General features: G+C 44.1%; 1 protein-coding gene across 1 annotated transcript in view; it reads right to left on the bottom strand.

Annotated features, from left to right (window-relative positions):
• Positions 1-19,760, bottom strand: part of KNDC1 (kinase non-catalytic C-lobe domain containing 1) — a 214,508-nt gene that overhangs the window by 72,063 nt on the left and 122,685 nt on the right. The window contains exons 15-16 of the mRNA XM_068258601.1: positions 6,429-6,573; positions 3,093-3,331 (exon numbers count right to left, since the gene is read on the bottom strand). Coding sequence (XP_068114702.1) covers positions 3,093-3,331; positions 6,429-6,573 — 384 coding nt within the window. The remainder of the gene's footprint in view (positions 1-3,092; positions 3,332-6,428; positions 6,574-19,760) is intronic.

The raw sequence follows: 19,760 nt of genomic DNA on the forward strand, positions 1-19,760 counted from the left end.
TTCCAAATTCACTAAAGTTTTTCCGCATAAGGCAGAAGTTCGGTAATGTACAATTTGACATTTCTTGAGGTAATTACCGCACAAGTCGGTAATTTACCTCACTAGTCGTTGATATTAATTTTCTATGCGGTAATCAGTTTAGTTAATTGTAATTTGGGAAGGTGATCGTTAAAATCAGCTGTTTTCAGCATTACCGAATGCGGTAATGCTTTGCGAAAAGAGCCCAATATAGTAGATACTGCAAAGTCCTAGTTAACCAAGTAGCTAAGCTGTCGTAGCTACTCGGAATCAACATTTCAACGAGACAGCTGTGACCGCGGGTGAGGGGGGGGGGGGGTTAGCTTACTCATGCAGCAGTGCGTCCCACTTCGCGTCTCATGTCACGATCCAAGTCATTCCCATGCTTCCTCCTTCCACATTGAAGGAGTATGTGTGGGAGTGACATGAACGCGACGTGGGATGCATCGGATCAGTCACCCGCATGGGTAAGTTAGCCCCCCTTTCCCGCGGTGACAGCTGTCTCATTTAAATTTCAATTCTGAGTAGCAATGAGTATGTAGCTACTCGGTAAAAGCAACACTAGTCCCCAGTATCCAGCACTGGTGGGGATTACCTGATGCCGGATATGTGTGCTTGCCGGTTGAGCAACCACCCGAAAAAGCACAAACCTCCCCCCTGTACAGCAGAAACTGCTTACCGACCCAAGGCGCCGCCTGCTACACTTCTTGTAGCTCCCAGCGGCTTTCTGGCATCCTCTGTGTAGGGATCCCGGCGAGTCATGTGATGCGCATCGAGCCATTACAGGAAACCTTAACTGAGAGGGATATGGATGTTTCCTTTTAAACAATACCAGTTGCCTGGCAGTCCTGCTGATCTCTGTGGCTGCAGTAGTGGCTGAATCACACACCTGACACAAGCATGTAGCTAATCCAGTCTGACTTCAGTCAGAGCACCTGATCTGCATGCTTGTTGAGGGGCTGTGGCTGAACGTATTAGAGACACAGGATCAGCAGGAGAGTCAGGCAGCTGGTATTATTTTAAAAGGAAAAATCCATATCTTTCTCAGTTTAGGTTCCCTTTAATGATGGGAGACAAAGGGGGAGTTGCATGATGTGTAGAAGGACAACATACCCTGCAATCTGCCAAAACCCCTAACCCTGTTACCACCCTCAGGCATGCTGGTTAGTTGAGACTTCCGGTTGTCAGAGTTCTAGATATAGCTGGCCACTAACGGTCCAATTTCTAGCGAAAAATCGTTAGAGCGATCAGAAATTCTGATCGGATTGGCTGTAAATAATCTCCATTGGTGGACACAATCGATTATGAACGAGTGAAAAAAATGTCACCCGAATGAATTTTCGTCGAACGAAAATTTGGATTTTCTTGGTGGTCGTGATAGATAGGAAGCAATGATTGGTTAGTTGATGGTGTAGTGAACGATTTTTCGTCCGATCAGAATTTCTGATCGCTCGAACGATTTTTCGCTAGAAATTGGACCGTTAGTGGCCAGCTTAACAAGGACTTTGCTGTTATACAGTTATAGTAACTATAATAGTACAGTGTTCTTCCCAGAAATTTTTTCCAGCCGGGTGGCATGAAAAAGTAGCCGGGTGGGGCGAGATGAGAGAATGCAGGGCTGGCCCTTCTCTGCACAACTCTGCTTACAGCAGAGCAGGTGGTGAGCCGATGACAGCCGGGTGGTCACCAAAACTAGCTGGGTGGAGCACCCGGCTAAAAGAGCCTGGGGAGAACACTGTAGTATTTTATAGAGTTATGGGAACGGTTTAAATCAGCAAGGGCTGTTTCACACCAGGGGCTTGATTCTTTTCTTTTTTTTAACACAGCATGTCAGCTTTATTGGTAATGGATAATATACAATACATATAAGTGGATGTGGTACTGGAATTCTTAAAAGTTCTGTATTGAAGAGGGAAAGGGACAATGTCCTATTTATAATATTTTTCAATACTGCTGTCAAATCTGTGGTATACTAGACTGCCAAATAGGACCATAGATAGATAGATGGACTTTTCTTAGGATAATTTTTTCCCCATCACCAGGTCAGATCGGAGGCGTCACTAGGGTTGGTGTCACCCGGTGCAGAAAATCATAGTTTCACCCCTCTCTTAACCCATGAACCTCCCAACCTCATCAGGCTAAACAAAACCAATAATATATTTTTGTAGTAGTGTTACTTGTTGGTGACAATTGTTGAGAATGGGGTTTGGAAGGGGTAACACTGGACCTCTTTGCAATAAGGGGAGAGGAGTTAGGATTAAGGATCATTATACGGGCCACACATTGCTATGGGTGGGTTCTGGGCATGCTCGCTGTGGGGGAGGGGGGGGGGGGTACAGCACTGGACACACTTGATATTGTTGGCTGGAAGGGTTCACACGTGATATACTGTGGGAGGTGGGAAGAGGGATTAATGATTGTTATGCTGGCCACACGCTGGAGTTAAGGATGTCTACTCATGTCTGCTGTGGGGGGGGTGAGGGAGGGGGTACCATGCTAAGGGGAGGAAATGGGGGGTGAATATGACACCTTTGCTAAGGGGTGAATATGGGGATGTTGAGGTGATCATCATGTGGTACTGCTGGCCTCTGTACTCAGTTATCAGCAGGGATGTGGAGTCAGAGTCAAAACAATTTTAGGTACCTGGAGTCAGAGTCGGTGGTTTTAATAAAGTGAGGGGTCAGAGTCGGGTGATTTTTAAACCAAATCTATAGCTTTTGTAAAAATTAGACTAAGGTGTCGGAGTCGAGGAGTAATTTTGGGTACCTGGAGTCGGTGGTTTCATAAACTGTGGAGTTGGAGTCAGAAGATTTTTATACCGACTCCACAGCCCTGGTTATCAGCTCATCATTGAGCAGCCAGAAAGAAGAAGAGCAGGACATCAGGCACTAGGTCAGGTCTTTAGTTACATAGCTCTCCTTTATACTGGAGCTTGGCGTCACCCCCTCTGCTGGTGACACCTGGTGCGGTCTGCATCTACCACCCCCCCTAGTGACGCTACTGGGTCAGATGATGGTAATTTTATGACTACAGGTACCTTGTATAGTACCTAAAGCTGCTATATATCCCATTACCTGTGGAGCAGTTCATCAGAGGAGCTTCCTCATCCACAGGAGAGAGCCGCAGCTCGAGTCTGGCCTGCTGTTCTGACGCAGCCTGGGAGGATCTGCTCCTGGCTCCATCAGCCTCGGTGATGTTGCTCTGTTGGGCTGCAGAAGCCCTCTCCTGTCTTCTGTGCTTTCTCTCTTTCCTTTGAAGCTTTTTGAGAAGTTGTGCCGGACTGCTGTCCTGGGCAGGATCCACCACGGCTTTCCTGTGAAAGGGTAATAAGAGAGCTCAGCACAGATCTCCATTATTAAAGTGCAAAACAGAGAAATGCACCCTGTATGTATTCAGACAGTTTAGCCTGTCTATTCCTCCCTCATCTGTGTCTAATCCGCACCCTAACTGGATTTCTCAGCTGTGTCAGCTCAGAAATATCCTCTGCCACAGCAGAACAGCAAATTTGTAAACACAGGATGTTAACCCTATGTCTGCTTCCATGAAAGCAGGAAGTAGACACTGCAGATTTATTGCAGGAATTCTGTAAGCTTGTAACAAAGAAATGTTTCTTTATGGGCTAGTTCAGTGCTCAGTTTGTGTTGCAGAATAATTCTGCATGTTAAAGGATACCACAACCGAAGGGTTGTGGTAAAATTGATTGCCGCACTGTGTAGGGGGCGATGAGCGCATACCTGCATTTCCTCCCGCCCCCCTCCGTCTGCCGCCGTTCATACTCTATACACTCCGGTGTGCGGCGACTTGCTTGACCTCTGCCCCGGACATACTGCGCCCTGTGTGCGCAGTATGTCCTTCCCCCTTCGCTTCTGGCCGGCGCATAGTGCCAGGCTCAGAAGCACGCTGTCCCCTTTTTGCTGCGTGTGCGCTCCATTACACCGAGCGTCACATGCTTGTAATGGAGCGCACACGCAGCAAAAAGGGGACAGCGTGCTTCTGAGCCTGGCACTATGCGCCGGCCAGAAGCGAAGGGGGAAGGACATACTGCGCAGTATGTCCGGTGCAGAGGTCAAGCAAGTCGCCGCACACCGGAGTGTATAGAGTATGAACGGCGGCAGACGGAGGGGGGCGGGAGGAAATGCAGGTATGCGCTCATCACACCCTACACAGTGCGGCAATCAATTTTACCACAACCCTTCGGTTGTAGTATCCTTTAACTCACTGCCTATACAACTCTATGGGCCTGTTCACTACTACCTGTTCAGTACTGCAGAGTAACTGATCGCGTTATTCTAACTAGCAGCATGCAGGCTTTGCATTAAAGTCTATGTCCAATCTACACGGACCACTGTGAGCTTAGCCTAAGGCTTCTGTCACAGTGGGACGTTAAAGTCGCACGTTGGAAAATGTTCCGATACAGACTAACACACAGCAATACTAAGTCTGTGCAACATTCACAGTGCACACGTTGCGTTGTGTGTAACGTGTACCAATATTTAGAAAGTGCTGCATGCTGTGCGTTTAGCAATATATTTGCTGCGTTATGTGTGTTGCACATGCTCAGTAAGTTTTTTTTTTTAATGTAACGCAAGCGCCGTTTTCGTTCCATCAGTATGCGACGTAAACGGCGCACCAAGAGACACATAACGTAGTACAAAATAATGTCCAATTTTATAACCTACATGCGCTGCGTTAGGGGCACGTTGTGCGACCTTCACAGCGCATCAAACGCAACGTCTTAGTGTGAAAGAGCCCTAAAGGTTATTATGTCATTGTTTATGTTTTAGGGCTGGTGCACACCAAGAGCGGTTCTGAGCGTTATTAAAAACGCTTGTGGGCTGAAAACCGCTTGGCTAATGTATTGCAATGGGATGGTGCACACCAGAGCGGTTTGATTTTTCCCCAAAAGCAAACTCGGGTCCTGCAGCAGTCTTGCTGATTTCTGAGGCGAGTCTGCCTTAATGTTAAGTATAGGAAAGTGGAAAACTGCTCTGAAAAATGCTAGATCAGAGCGGTTTTCCAAGCGTTTTTGTTACAGTAGCTGTTCAGTTAGAGCCCTTTTCCACTAGCAATCGCAATCTCACAAATCACTAATGCCTGTGATTGCGATTTTTCATTAACTTTGTTATGGGATTGCGATTTTGTATTAGTACGGTAAATGTAATTTTACCTCCAGACTAAAAAAATCTACTCAGCAGCACTGAAAAGGCAAGGTGTTCCTCTTTAACAGCATCAGAACTTATATACCTATCTAATCTATACTGGGGGCAACTACCTATCTAACCTATACTGAGGGGTACCTACCTATCTAATCTATACTGGGGGCAACTATACTAGCTAACCAATACTGGGGGCAATTACATGGGCTACCTATACTGGGGAGAACCTATTGCTGGCTGCCTATACTGCTGGCACCTATACCTGTTTCCACATTTGGGGGTGCATTTTACGCCCTTGCCCTGGGTGCAATTTAGACAAGAAACTGCTAGTATTTGGCTCCACCCACATTATGTTTTAGCCAGCCCATCTTTCTCTTTGGAGGTATGGCTATCCATTTTCTTTAATGGATGGGGGGCCTCAACTTATGGAATGCTTGGGGCCACCAAAACCTTAGCTGTACCCCTGGTTCTAGTGACAGGTTTCCTTTAGCAGATAGCAGGCCTCTGGTGCCAGAGTCTGAGGACACCACTGATCTGTGACCCTGCAGATATCACTCCTGTAATCATTTATTCCGGATCCCCTTTTAGTCACTCTAACGCAGAATGAATAGGCTGTTGACAATACTAAAGTGGCTGCAGTAGTGACCTATGAAAAGACATGACATTACAGAGGCTGTCAGGGGTGGGGTTAAGCATTACTTCCTTCCTGGCATCAGAGGCCTATCATCAGTTAGTCACACGGTAGCAAGCATGACTAGGTCTCTCGCCTATATTCGCCCAGACGTCCTCTTTAACATTTGCCTCAGTCTGCTTTTTAACTGGCACACAGTATAAGGCCTCGTTTAGATTGGGTGCGTTGAGAAATGTGTAAAAGCGCATGTTAAAAAAGCATGCGTTTGTGCGCACTTTAGTGCGTTGCGCTTTAAGCCTGTTTTGCTTATTGTAGCAGCTGTCAAAAAAGCTTTGTTTTCATATGAAAATGTATTTTTTTTTGCAATTAGGGGTAAAAAAGGCATGCGCTTCTATGCGCTTAAAAAGCATGCCTATTCACTTGCATTGATGTGCGCTTTACAGCTCAGCGCACAGAAAAGCACGCAACACTACATTTTTGCAACGCAGCTCAGCATGGTGCATAGATGTGAACCAGGTACATTTAATTACATGGGGAAATCAATACCTTACAGAACACACAGGGCAATGTGCTGTGAAAAGCGCACAGAAACGGCCCTGATGTGAACGAGGTCTAAGACCTACCTTATTGGAGGGGGAGATTTTCCATTAATAATCTTGTACAGATTCTCCAGAAGGTGCTCATCCCAGAAGAGATCACAGAACTTCTCACATACTGCACTGCAGAACGTTGCATGCTGAAGACCCTTCAGGGCAAAAATGTATTCCCCTATATGGCAAAAAAATTAAAAAGGACAGGTCATAAAGTAATCTGGTTACACAGTAATAACACAAAACAACACTATAAAACTCAAAATGATATCTTGTCACCTGGGGAGTGCTTTCTAAGAGGAGAGGGGAGTGGAGGAATGGAGCAGAGTGGGGGGAGGTGAGTGAAGCAGAGGGACACAGAGGGAAGGGAGGGAGGAGAAAAGTGAGTGAGGAGTGGGGAAAGTGGAGATGAGGAGACGGTGAGAGGCGAGCGAAGGAGGAGCACAGAGGTGAGGAGATGGAAGGAGGAGAGGAGAAAAGAGGAGGGAGGGGCAGGGAAGGAGAGAGGGAAGGGGAGTGGTGGGAAAAGTGGAAGGGAGGAACAGGGAAAGTGGAGCGGAGGAGCAGGGAAAGTGGAGCGGAGGAGCAGGGAAAGGGGTGGGTAATGGGGAGGGGCGTGAAAAGTGGAAGGGAGGAGCAGGGAAAGCGGAGCAGAGGGGCTGGGATAGGGGTAAGGAAAGGGGAGAGGTGGGGAAAAGTGGAATGGATGAGGAGTCAGGCGAGGGGAAAAAAAAAGGCAAGTATAGGAGTGTTGCAAGCAGAGATGAATTAAGGTGAAGCAAGTGAAGGAGTAGAGTATATTTGATTATTGCACTCTTAGGTTTATTTGTCCATTGTAGTACAGATGCTATGTGGCTGTTAGCATATACTTAATCAATAGACGGTAGTATCAGCCAGCACACTGCTTAGATTAATAATGGTCTTTTCCTTGAGAAAGGGGTCCTGTGTGATCCCGAAACCCAGGAATATGGACTTTAGCTGAAAATAAATCTGCTATGTAACTAAGTGGTGTGCCTGCTGATACCAGTGGTGACTGGAGGAGTAAGGCAATTGGATGAGAAGAGGAAGGAGAAGGGAAGAGAGGAGCTCCCACTACAATACATACAATAGCAATCGGCTGACATAATTAGAGCCCTTGGGAAAGGTTGGTCCCACCAGCCAGGCAATGCTCATACAGACATACAGGCTGAGCCCAATCCGGCCACAAGAGGTCAGATTGGGCAATGAGATCTGTACCAAGCTGTAGGAAAAATAAAGGAGTCTGAATCATCTCACGCTAAAAGCGACACTGTGCCCCCAGCTATTTCTTTACAGCTTTAATAACAATGCTATGGAAAAACACAATTTGCTCAGTCATCCTCCAGAAATGACTACAGCTAAATATATGTATTCTCATAAAAACCCAGAGTACAATAAAGCACGCTCTGGCACAGTTCTGTGCTCAGGAGACAGATTCAGCCTTTTATGCCTCCCACATATTATACAAGTACAACATGTTGATCAAAACAGGAAGAAATAACAAACCACAAATAATTAAATACACCGTATGAATCACTGGGCCCCAGCAACGTGTTGGTAAAACAAGCAGCTCCCAAGTGCACAGTAATCTCCGCGCTCAGCCAATATGGATCTCACAGAGATGATCTACTTTTAATAATCTGGAGCAGAAAAATGTTTGGAGCATTTATCATAATGAAACGATGCAAAGCTGCTAAATGTCGATATTTGTGTTTTCAGCTACAGACAGACAGTGAACTTTCATTGCCTGAATTAATTAAAGGGATACTGTAGGGGGGGGTCGGGGGAAAATGAGCTGAACTTACCCGGGGCTTCTATTGGTCCCCCGCAGACATCCTGTGTTGGCGCAGGCACTCCCCAATGCTCCGGTTCACTTCTGGAATTTCTGACTTTAAAGTCAGAAAACCACTGCGCCTGCGTTGCCGTGTCCTCGCTCCTGCTGATGTCACCAGGAGTGTAATGCGCAGACACAGACCATACTGGGCCTGCGCTGTGCGCTCTTGATGACATCAGCGGGATCGAGGACACGGCAAGGCAGGCGCAGTGGTTTTCTGACTTTAAAGTCAGAAATTCCAGAAGTGAACCGGAGGCGGGGCAGGAGCATCGGTGAGCGGCTGCGCGGGCACAGGATGTCTGCGGGGACCATTAGAAGCCCCGGGTAAGTTCAGCTCATTTTCCCCCGACCCCCCTACAGTATCCCTTTAAGACTGGTACACACATCCAATTTAGATTGGCAAATGACTGGTCAACTCTACCACCTACATGTAATATGAGCGCCAACAGATTCAGAATACTATGAGTAGATTGTGTAAGTACCATATTTTTCAGGATATAAGACGCACTTCCCAAAAACTGGGAAGATACGGTCTCAGATATGGTATTGTGGCCCCCAGAAAATACTTACCGGACCCTACCACCGCGCTCCTCTCCTTTTCCATCGCTCTCCAGTCATCTGAGGAAGCAGTCATTCAGAATGAAGCTCTTCAGGATCCCAGCCGCCACGTTACTCTTCGCCACAGTCACAGTGTGACCTGCACCGCACTTTGGTCACGCATGACGTGAGGCGTACAGTGCTGCAGGTCAGACAGTAGAGGAACTGTAACCAGGAAATGCCGAGTTGGACACTGTAACCATGGAGGATGGCAGCGACAGCGCGTGTACATCGGAAGACTGTGGCGAAGAAAAGCATGCAGCTGGGATCCTGAAGAGCTTCATACTAAATAACGGCATACACACATCCAATCGAAATTGGATGTTACATAGTTATTTGGGTTTAAAAAAGACATACGTTCATCGAGTTCAACCAGAGAACAAAGTATACCAGCCTGCTCCCTCACATACCCCTGTTGATCCAAGGAAGGCGAAAAACCCTTACAAGGCATGGTCCAGTTAGCCCCAAAAGGGAAAAAATGTCTTCCCGACTCCAGATGGCAATCAGATAAAATCCCTGGATCAACATCATTAGGCATTACCTAGTAATTGTAGCCATGGATGTCTTTCAAAGCAAGGAAAGCATCTAAGCCCCCTTTAAATGCAGGTATAGAATTTGCGATAATGACTTCCTGTGGCAATGCATTCCACATCTTAATCACTCTTACTGTAAAGAACCTTTTCCTAAATAAATGGCTAAAATGTTTTTCCTCCATGCGCAGATCATGTCCTCCAGTCCTTTGAGAAGGCCTAGGGACAAAAAGCTCATCCGCCAAGCTTTTATATTGCCCTATGATGTATTTATACATGTTAAATTTGCTCCCCTCTAAGGCGTCTTTTCTCTAGACTAAAAGCTCATTCACACTACACAACGCATGCACAAACACGATTTCGTGCATGTATTGCCATCGCACGGAATGCACGTCGGAATGCGCTAAGCACAGACGGCAGCTGTACTCATCTAGTAGCTTGTGCGTCGTGCGATAAAATGTCCCCAGATGCGTTACATCGTAACGCATGGGAACACACACCTATAGTGTGAATGGTAACATGAAAGTCTATGGACTTTAATGTTGCCATATGCATCGTGCACAACGTGCGTTGTGTCAAAACTGACAGCGTAACACATAGTGTGAATGAGCCCTTATTAAACCCGGTTTATCTAACCTTTCTTGGTAAGTGAGACCTTCCATCCCACGTATCAATTGTGTTGCTCGTATCTGCACCTGCTCTAAAACTGCAATATCTTTCCTGTAATGTGGTGCCCAGAACTGAATTCCATATTCCAGAAGATGTGGCCTTACTAGAGAGTTAAACAGGGGCAATATTATGCTAGCATCTCCAGTTTATTTCCCTTTAAATACATCCCAAAATTTTATTAGCCTTAGCTGCAGCTGCTTGGCATTGAGTATGATTATTTAACTTGTTGTCGATGAGTACTCCTAAGTCCTTCTCCAAGTTTGATGTCCCCAACTGTATCCCATTTATTTTGTATGGTGCTAGACCATTGGTACGACCAAAATGCATGACTTTACATTTGTCAACATTGAATTTCATCTGCCATGTATGTGCCCATATAGCCATCCTATCCAGATCCTGTTGCAATATGACACTATCTTCCTGAGAGTTGATGATTCTGCACAATTTTGTATCATCTGCAAAAATAGCAACATTGCTCACTACTGCATCTTCTAGGTCATTAATAAATAAATTGAAGAGCACTGTGTATGCACCCTTATGCTGCATACACACTTGAGATAAAAGTGTTTGGAAAAGGCAAGATCACAGACCAATTATACCCCATTCCATGTAGTATGAGAGCCATACTCTACACAGTCTATTCTATGGAGCTGCACTCCCCATCAGATAAAATCTTTGCAAGATGCTGCACACACAGATGCCCGCACACATTCAAAAGATCATTATCTGCAAAAGATCTCTTCCTGCAATAGATTCATTCCTGCAAAATGCATTCACAGTCTATGAGATCTGCAGATCCTCATACACACCTTGTTTACCAGACTTCATCTGCATATCTGGCAATAATCTGCAGATCTGAAAATCCATCCTGGTGGATCTGATCTGCAGATGATTGCCTGTTAAACAAGGTGTGTATGATGATCTGCAGATCTCATAGACTATGAATGCATTTTGCAGGAATGGATCTATTGCAGGAAGAGATCTTTTGCAGATAATGATCTTTTGAATGTCTACAGCATCTTTGTGTGCAGCATCTTGCAAAGATTTTATCTGATGGGGAGTGCAGCTCCATAGAATAGACTGTGAAGAGTATGGCTCTCATACTACATGGAATGGGGTATAATTGGTCTGTGATCTTGCCTTTTCCAAAGACTTTTATCTCAAGTGTGTATGCAGCATTAAGCTTTGCACACACCTTCAAGTTTTATTGTCCAATTACTGACCATTTTTACCACCTTCATGTAGTTTGGCAGCTTACCTACACAATCTGTGCATAGTCCTTAAAATCTGTTAACCCTCATATTATATGGAGGTAAAATTGGCCAGTCATTGGCCAATCAAAATTAAAGGTATGTTCTAGGCTGAAAGCCAGGTACACACATTTTTAATTAGGATTGACTATTAACTGACCAATTTTACCACCCCTATGACGTATGAGGGTTTACCTATAATCTGCTAATAGTATTCAATATCTGTTGACCCTCGTAGTACATGGAGGTGGTAACATTGGCTAGTAATTGGCTAATCATAATTGAGAGTGTGAACCAGACTTAAGTCTACTTAAACGCCAGGACGTTGCAGTTGGGGACATTATAGGGCACATAACGTGCCCCTAACGCAACGCCTGGTGCTCTCTGATGAGGACGTCAGAGTGAGCCGCGTTGTGCAGCTCACTCTGGCGTCCGTGATGCGTACTCTTGGACGCATGCGGCATCACGTGGTCCCGCCTGGCCAATCGCCGCACAGAGTGGCCGCTCCAGGAAGTAAACACTGCACGTCACACCGTGCAGTGAATATTAATTAGCCATGTGCCTGGCCGCTCTCCACTCCTCCCCAACACTACTGAGCATGTGCGCACAGCATAACGCACAGCATGCAGCACTCTCAACGGACGTGCTGCGTTACAATGTAACGCAACGTAGGCACTGTGAACAGCCCATTGATTTTTCATTGCTATGCGGTGGGCTGCGTTACAGGCTGCTCTAACGTGCGCCTGTAACGTCTCACTGTGAAAGCAGCCTAAAGGTGCATACAGACACCCAATTTTGACTGGCCAATCACTGACCAATTGTACCATGTAGCATGAGGGCTAACAGTACGAGCTCTCGTACTACATGAAAGTGGAAAAATTGGCCAATCAAAATTGGATGTCTGCACGCATCCTAAATCCTGGTACACACTTTCAATTATGAATGGCAAATCACAGACCAATTTTACCACCTCTGTGTAGTATCATGGCAACAGATATGAAATACTATGAGTACATTGTGTAGGTAAAAACCCTCATACTACATGGAAGTGTTAAAATAAATTGGTAGTTGATTGGACAATAATAATTGAAAGTGTGTACCAGGCTAGTACACACTTTCAATTATGATTGGCCAATCAGTGGCGTAGCCAGGAATTATGGGGCCCCATAGCAAAATTTTCAAGGAGCTCTCAGAACTAGGTACTTCTGAGCAATTCCAGGGGAAAGCAGGAGGATTAGCCATACTATCCCAGGGGAAAGCAGGAGGATTAGCCATATTATGCCAGGGAAAAGCAGGAGGATTAGCCATACTATGCCAGGGAAAAGCAGTAGGATCAGCCATACTATGCCAGGGGAAAAAACACATATATAAGTAGATAAATACTTGATCTACTTACATAACACATGTATTGTACTGTCCACGTTTTGATTTCAGTGAATTTTATATAGTAATATGAAGAGAATTCTGTTCCTGGTGGGAACCACATATTTTGCCCACAGTTTGAGGCTAAATACTGATGCCAATTATTTTTCTTTTCTCTTCCAATCGCTGAGACACCTCAGCTTTGCTTGTAAACACAAGTGAGCAGAGGATCATGTTTCAGCTATGCAGGGAAAAAAAGGGAAGAGGAGGAATATATTTTAGATAAAAAAAGAACCCCCAGCATGCAACTGCTTGGCACTGACTAATAAAGGGCCAGTTCTCCTTAAGTATGTGATAACTCCAAACCATAACAGCAGAAAAAGTTTTGAACGTTTTGAATGCAGGATTAGCATCTTTATCACTTAATACACTCAGACCAGTTGCAGTTGCAATTTGATTTTTATGGTGACAATCCCGCTTTAACACATCAAGTACAAGCTGGGCCCCCTCTGCTGCAGGGCCCCATAGCAGTTGCTGTGGCTGCTATGGCTATTGGAACACCCCTGTGGCCATTCACTGTTACCACCTTTGTGTAGTATGAGGGTTCACCAACACAATCTACTCATAGTATTTAATATCGGTTGACTGTAAGAGCCCATTTCCCCTAGCAGCGATTGCGATGCTGAATCACAAAAAGCTAACCATTTTTGAATCGCTAGGGTTGCCACTTTAACAGAGGAATCTCGGTAGTTATTTTCCACTACCACAATTAAATTTTTACAATAGCGCGATCGCGTTCGGGATTTTGCAATGCAAGTGCATTGCGAATGCAAAATCGTGATCGTGTGAAAAACTTAGTGACAAGGTGCAATCGCTAGCTTTTAGCAATAGTGATTGCTAGTGGAAAAAAAAATTGGACAGTGATTGGCCAATCATAATTGAGGCCTGGAACCCACTACAAAACGCTATCGCTAATCGCAATTGCGTTTTGTATGTGCAGTTTGTAAGCGATTTCCTGAGCGTTTTAGAGAGCGATTTTAAAAAGTATCAATTTGCCAGCGGTTGTGTAGCGATTAGCGATTTAAAGTCTGCTTGGTCCTTTTTATTAATTTTAATTGTTACAGTGTGCAGTAACTTCAAAACGCTAGCAAAATCGCTCCATGCAAGTTTTGATGAGCGATAACGCCAGCGTTTTTATACTTTACATTGAAGCGCAAACGCTAACAAAATGCTGCATGTCCTGCGTTTGCGATTTTGCTAATCGCAATCGCTTCTGTGGAATTTGCACCATCCATTCACATTGGCAGAGCATTTAGGGAAATCGCTAGCGATTTCTCACGCTCCCTGAGGGCCCATTCACACTTGTGCGTTTTCAAAGAGATTTCAGCATTGCTGAAAATCGCTAGCGATTTGAAAAACGTGTGCACAATGAAAGTACTTGGAAGTGTTCTCCTCTAAGCGTTTTGCTGGATCGCAAACGCGCTGCATGCAGCGTTTTCTGAGCGATTCTGGAGCGATTAGAGATTCAATAAAGTATTTCAATTGAACTAGAAAACGCAAATTGCTAATCGCTGGACAAATGCTCTCTATACAGTGAACAAACGCCAGAAAAACGCTCAGCGTTTTGCGATTTCTAGTGTGAATGGGCCCTAAACGCTCAAAAAAAAAATCGCTCTAGTGGGTTCCAGCCCTCAAAGTGTGTTCCACTCCCTTTCCTCTAGAGCAGTAGAGATGGCCAACAAAATACAATTACAGCTTATATAGAGACTGAATGCAACTAGTATGCAGCTCGGAAATGGACCTATCAAAATTTGACAGGAAGTGCACCTGACTGCAAAATGCCAAACTCCATGTAATTTGCATTACATTTGCATGTAAACTGGATTGTTTTCCCTCGCATTGACTGTCTTTATTCAGCAGTAGTAGTGGTCAATGCAGGATTATGCAAATTTATGCAGCTTGAAAATGAACCAATCAAATTCTGTCTAAGTGGAATTCGACTGGTCCATTTTCAAGCTACATACATTTGTATAGAGAATTTGAAAAATCCTGGATCAATTGAATCATTTGCATCTCACTGATCATCCAAATTGCAGCAGTAGGAATAGTCTGTAGGATGCCAATAATTCAGTTTATCGAGATTTTGTGCACATTTTATGTATATTTATGCACCTTAATGTACCAATCAAATCCCACATTGGCTTTATTCCATTGGTCCATTTTCAAGCTGACTATTAAATAAGCAAATATTCTCAAATGCCAGCGCCCCCTATTTTGGTCTGCCGTAATTACCCCAATGGTCTGATCCATCAAGATAGCAGCCTTCAATGCAGTCATTTAGCACCAGAACCGCTAGGATTTTTTTGTAAAGAGTTAAGCTACGTACACACATGCGACAACGATCGCTCAGCTAGGATCGATTGTGTGCGTGCTCCCCAACCAAATTATTGTTAATCATCATCAGGGTAATCAATGATTAACAATAATTTGGTTGGGGCGCACGCACACAATCGATCCTAGCTGCAATACCAATTGGCAGTAGCTAGAGTATTCAAATGGGCTCAGGCAATATCCCACTTGGGATGCTTTTTTTGCACAAATGTCGTCCTGCTGGGCAACAACCACTAGGGGGTGCACATTTATTTGTAACCACACACCGGTGTGGAATTGATAACCACGGTATTTAAGACTTGCAATTTATAGGCAATTTTTATATGGTTGTTTCCACATTGTACACTATGTGATGGGAATGCAAAGTATTATATAGGGAATAATGTGTATTAGTTGTATGTGAATTTTGTACCTGGATGGAGGGTTCAAATAAGAAGGGTTCACATAAATATAAACTGTTATGATATTACTGTAGGATGTTAGGGGGTTAGGCATTTTGATAATAGATCGTTTGTACATAGGAAAGTATACAGCTAGCATGTAGACTACATGACGACTTGCTACGCAGCCGCATAAGTAGTCAATACATAACGCCGTCACAAGCAGTAATTTGCATGAGGAGGGTTCTTTAGCGTCTGGCCTGCCGTGCTTGGACAAGCCCCTGATGAGTCATACGTGACGAAACCGGTAGGGCGTGGCTTCCGGCAGACGGGTTAGACGCATGTACAAGCTGCAGCGGCGGTGAGCCTGGGATTTTATCTGAGATATGCGCATATCAATTTTATCTTTGTGAGTGCAACCTTTTAAAACTTTTATACAAATAAAACAGTATTATGCTATGCAACTGTTTGTTTGAGTTTAAGGAGGATACGGGAATGTGCTTATGGCAACGCTCATAGAAGATTACCAAACACTACATAAACGTGATTGCTGGTCATCTTGAGGTCAGCCACTATTTGCGGTGAGCGCAATCTGTTACTAGACACATGCCTGGGAGCACTGGTAATTTGTTGTTTTGCACTGAGGTGTAGGAGTGGATCCATGTGTTGTGTTCTGGATTACGCTATGTTGTTTTATTGATTCGAGTTCACAGCAACCCGGATACATCGCAGAGGAGTGAGGACAACGCACATATATCCATAGGAGTGGTCAAACAATCATAGCGCACTGGCTTCTTTGAGGTAATCCATGCCTTGGTGAATTCGGAGTCTGGTGAAGATTGAGATACTAACCAATGCTGTCATTGCTGATCTATAATACAATCAGCAACAACATCTGGTGAGAGGATTATATGTAAAGAAAGGAAGATAAGGACTATTTGTAACGCTTGGACCATATAGACTCTGATAGAGAGCGCTTTCAGTACTCTGCAGTGACAACGATCGTTCGTTGTGAACGACAAACAAACTTTTAATTGACGAAAGAACGACCTAAGTAAAGTTAGTTTTTAAAAGTGTGCAACGATCTGATCGTTAGAACAAACGTTACATCACATAAAGCAACTATTGTGCTTGCGCATAAAAATGAAACGTTTCATGGAGAAATAGTGAAATGCGCATGTCAAGCCTAGTACGAACGACCGTTTCCAACGATGTATACTTCTGCAAACGATCGTCGTTGGAAAAAATCTGCCAAGCTAGATCGTTAGTTTTTAACGATCTAGCTCGACCGTCGTTAGACTTAATGGCCATTGGCTGCTTTTTTTTAAACGATCAAAGAACAATCGTTTCAAACGACTATAGTCGCATGTGTGTACGCACCTTGAGTGTACCTGAGACTATGAAAATATATATATATATATATATATATATATATGTATACATACCTGGGGCTTCCACCAGCCCCCTTCGTACTGATCGGTCTCTTGCCGTCCTCACAGGCCGGTAAATCCGCCAGTCCGCGCAGGCGCAGTCCAGCAGTGTGTGCTACCCCATCGCAACTACTGTGGTCAGGTACGCGGCGAACTCCATGCGCTGCTCCCCACCCCCTGCCCCCGACAAGAGGAATTACCAGGCCGCCTAGCGGAGGATTAAGGCGGCAAGGGAGCGATCAGCATGAAGGGGGCTGGTGGAAGCCCCAGGTAAGTATGCATTTTTTTTTTTTACGGTCTCCAGTTTCCTTTAAATAATTTGCATATTCAGCATCTGTAATGAAATAATGCCTTATATGGGGGTACCTCCTTGATCACGCTGAGTTGAATACTTGCGGATATCTTGTGCTTTAGGAAGGTAAAGCTGTACTTCAAAAGAAAAAAAAAAAAAAAAAAAAAAAAGATTTGTAATTTTGGTTCTCAATAATTTAACTGGGTACTCTGTAACACCTCTGCCTTGCAAATCGTACAACACAACCTGATGAGGGCTTTAAAAAGCCTGACTCATCTGCCTGCAAGTTGACTTATATAGTTCTGTAAAATTAATAGGTTACATTTGTTTTAGAAACCAGTCATTCTGGAAATAAGCCTGGCTTTTTCGAGGCATGATTGTGCATACTCATGCATTGGCCTCACTCAATGCATCATGGGAGTCATTTCTTGCTCTCATGAAGCTGAATACCTTTAATTATATTCTTAGCTTAGGCATTAAAGGAAACCTGACATAAAAGGAAAGGAGACATTTCTACATACCTGGGGCTTCCTCCATCCCAGTTCAGGCTGATCTTGCCTTCCCACGTTGCCTGGATCCTCCGCTATAGCTCCCGGTAAACGTGTCATTCGGGGCGTAGTGCGCATGCGCAGAACAATCCAGGCCGCAGGAGAGCGCTCGGCCGGACTGCCCCAACATAAGTGGGGGACTGATCAGCCTGAAGGGGGCTGGAGGAAGCCCCACGTATGTATGAATTTCTTCTTCCTTTGATCTCAGGTACACTTTAACCATTTCAGCCTGCGGGGATTTTTCACCTTATGCATCAGAGCAATTTTCACCTCCCATTCATTCGCTAATAACTTTATCACTACTTAACACAATTTATTGATCTATATCTTGTTTTTTCCGCCACTAATTAGGCTTTTTTTGGGTGGTACATTTTGCTAAGAATTATTTTTTTATTAATGCATTTTAACAGGATTAATAAGAAAAAAATGGAAACAATTCATGATTTCTCAGTTTTCGGCCATTATAGCTTCAAAATAATCCACGCATAATTAAAACCTATGTATTTTATTTGCCCGTTTGTCTCGGTTATGACACCATTTAAATTTTGTCCCTATCACAATGTATGGCACCAATATTTTATTTGGAAATAAAGGTGCACGTTTTCCGTTTTGTGTCCATCACTATTTATAAGCTTATAATTTAAAATGTTCGTAGTATACTCCCTTCAAATGCATATTTAAAAAGTTCAGACCCTTAAGTAACAATTTATGTCTTTTTTTTTTTTTTACATTAAACATTTTATTTGGGTAATATTTTGGTGTGGGAAATAAACAGTTAATTTTTAATGTTATTATATGTGTAAATTGTAATGTAAAAAATATGTAGATGTAGTTTTACTATTTGGCCACCTTGAAATGTTTTTTCTCTCCTTGTGCTTCTCGCTAACCGGAAGCACAAGGGGGATGCGGACATTTTTCCGGGCAGAAAGAATGAAGCCTCTTGTAAGAGCGCTTCGGTTTTTCTGCTGGGGACACGGATCGGTAATCGGGAACCATGTTCCCGTAAACTGATCCCAGGGCTACCGGGGGACACCACGGGGGCACGGGGCGCGCCGAAGCGTGGGCACAGCAGCAGAGCAGCCGCCCGGACGTGAGCTTCAATAGTTAAAGGACAACCAAGGTGACCATGTGACATGATGAGATAGATGTGTGTATGTACAGTGCATGGCACACAAATAACTAGGCTGTGTTCCTTTTTTTTCTTTCTCTGCCTGAAAGAGTTAAACATCAGGTATGCAAGTGACAGTTTCTGTCCAGGTCGGGACCGGGTCAGACTGGGTTGGACTATAGCATAACCCTCACTGATAAGTAATTACAGCCTTAAAATGCTTTACTATCAGTAAATTGCTTCCTGGAGCAGGAAAGAGTTAAAAAGGAGAATAATTCATAGATTTGAGCTCTAACATACAGTGAAGGCGTCATTGAACAGAGACAATGAAACAGCAGAAACTAGATTTAAATAAAACTTTGGGATATCTAAAAAAGTCATTTTTAGCAGAAGGGGGATAGATTATTATTATTATTTAGTATTTCTATAGCGCTGACATCTTCCGCAGCACTGTACAGAGTATATAGTCTAGTCACTAACTGTCCCTCAGAGGAGCTCACAATCTAGTCCCTACTATAGTCATATGTCTATGTATGTATCGTGTAGTACATATATTAAGGTCTAGGGCCGATGCATCCCAGGCATCCCTTTAGATGTGCTTCTATGCCAACTAGAGAGAGCTCTTCTGTGTACTATTAGTATACAGATTTGCACATCTAAGGGCCTGTACACACTGCTGCGCTTGCGTTGCGTTTTTAAAAACGCATGCGTTTTTAAAAACGCAAGGTCTTTTGAAAAAGAATGAAAATCGTGATGACTTGTACACACTGGTGTGATGCGTTTTTAAGAAAACGCAAACGCAGTGCCTGCTGCGCTTTTTTAAGCGCAGCGCATGAAAAACGCATTAAAAACACATGCGCTTGCGTTTTTGCCTGCGTTTTTCAGAAGTCAGTATCCCAGAAGACTCTGCAATGCCCTGATTCCTGTTGAAATGTAAACTAGATAAAAAACAAAGG

The sequence above is a fragment of the Hyperolius riggenbachi genome, chromosome 10, assembly GCF_040937935.1.
Source record: "Hyperolius riggenbachi isolate aHypRig1 chromosome 10, aHypRig1.pri, whole genome shotgun sequence".
Taxonomy (NCBI): Eukaryota; Metazoa; Chordata; class Amphibia; order Anura; family Hyperoliidae; genus Hyperolius; species Hyperolius riggenbachi.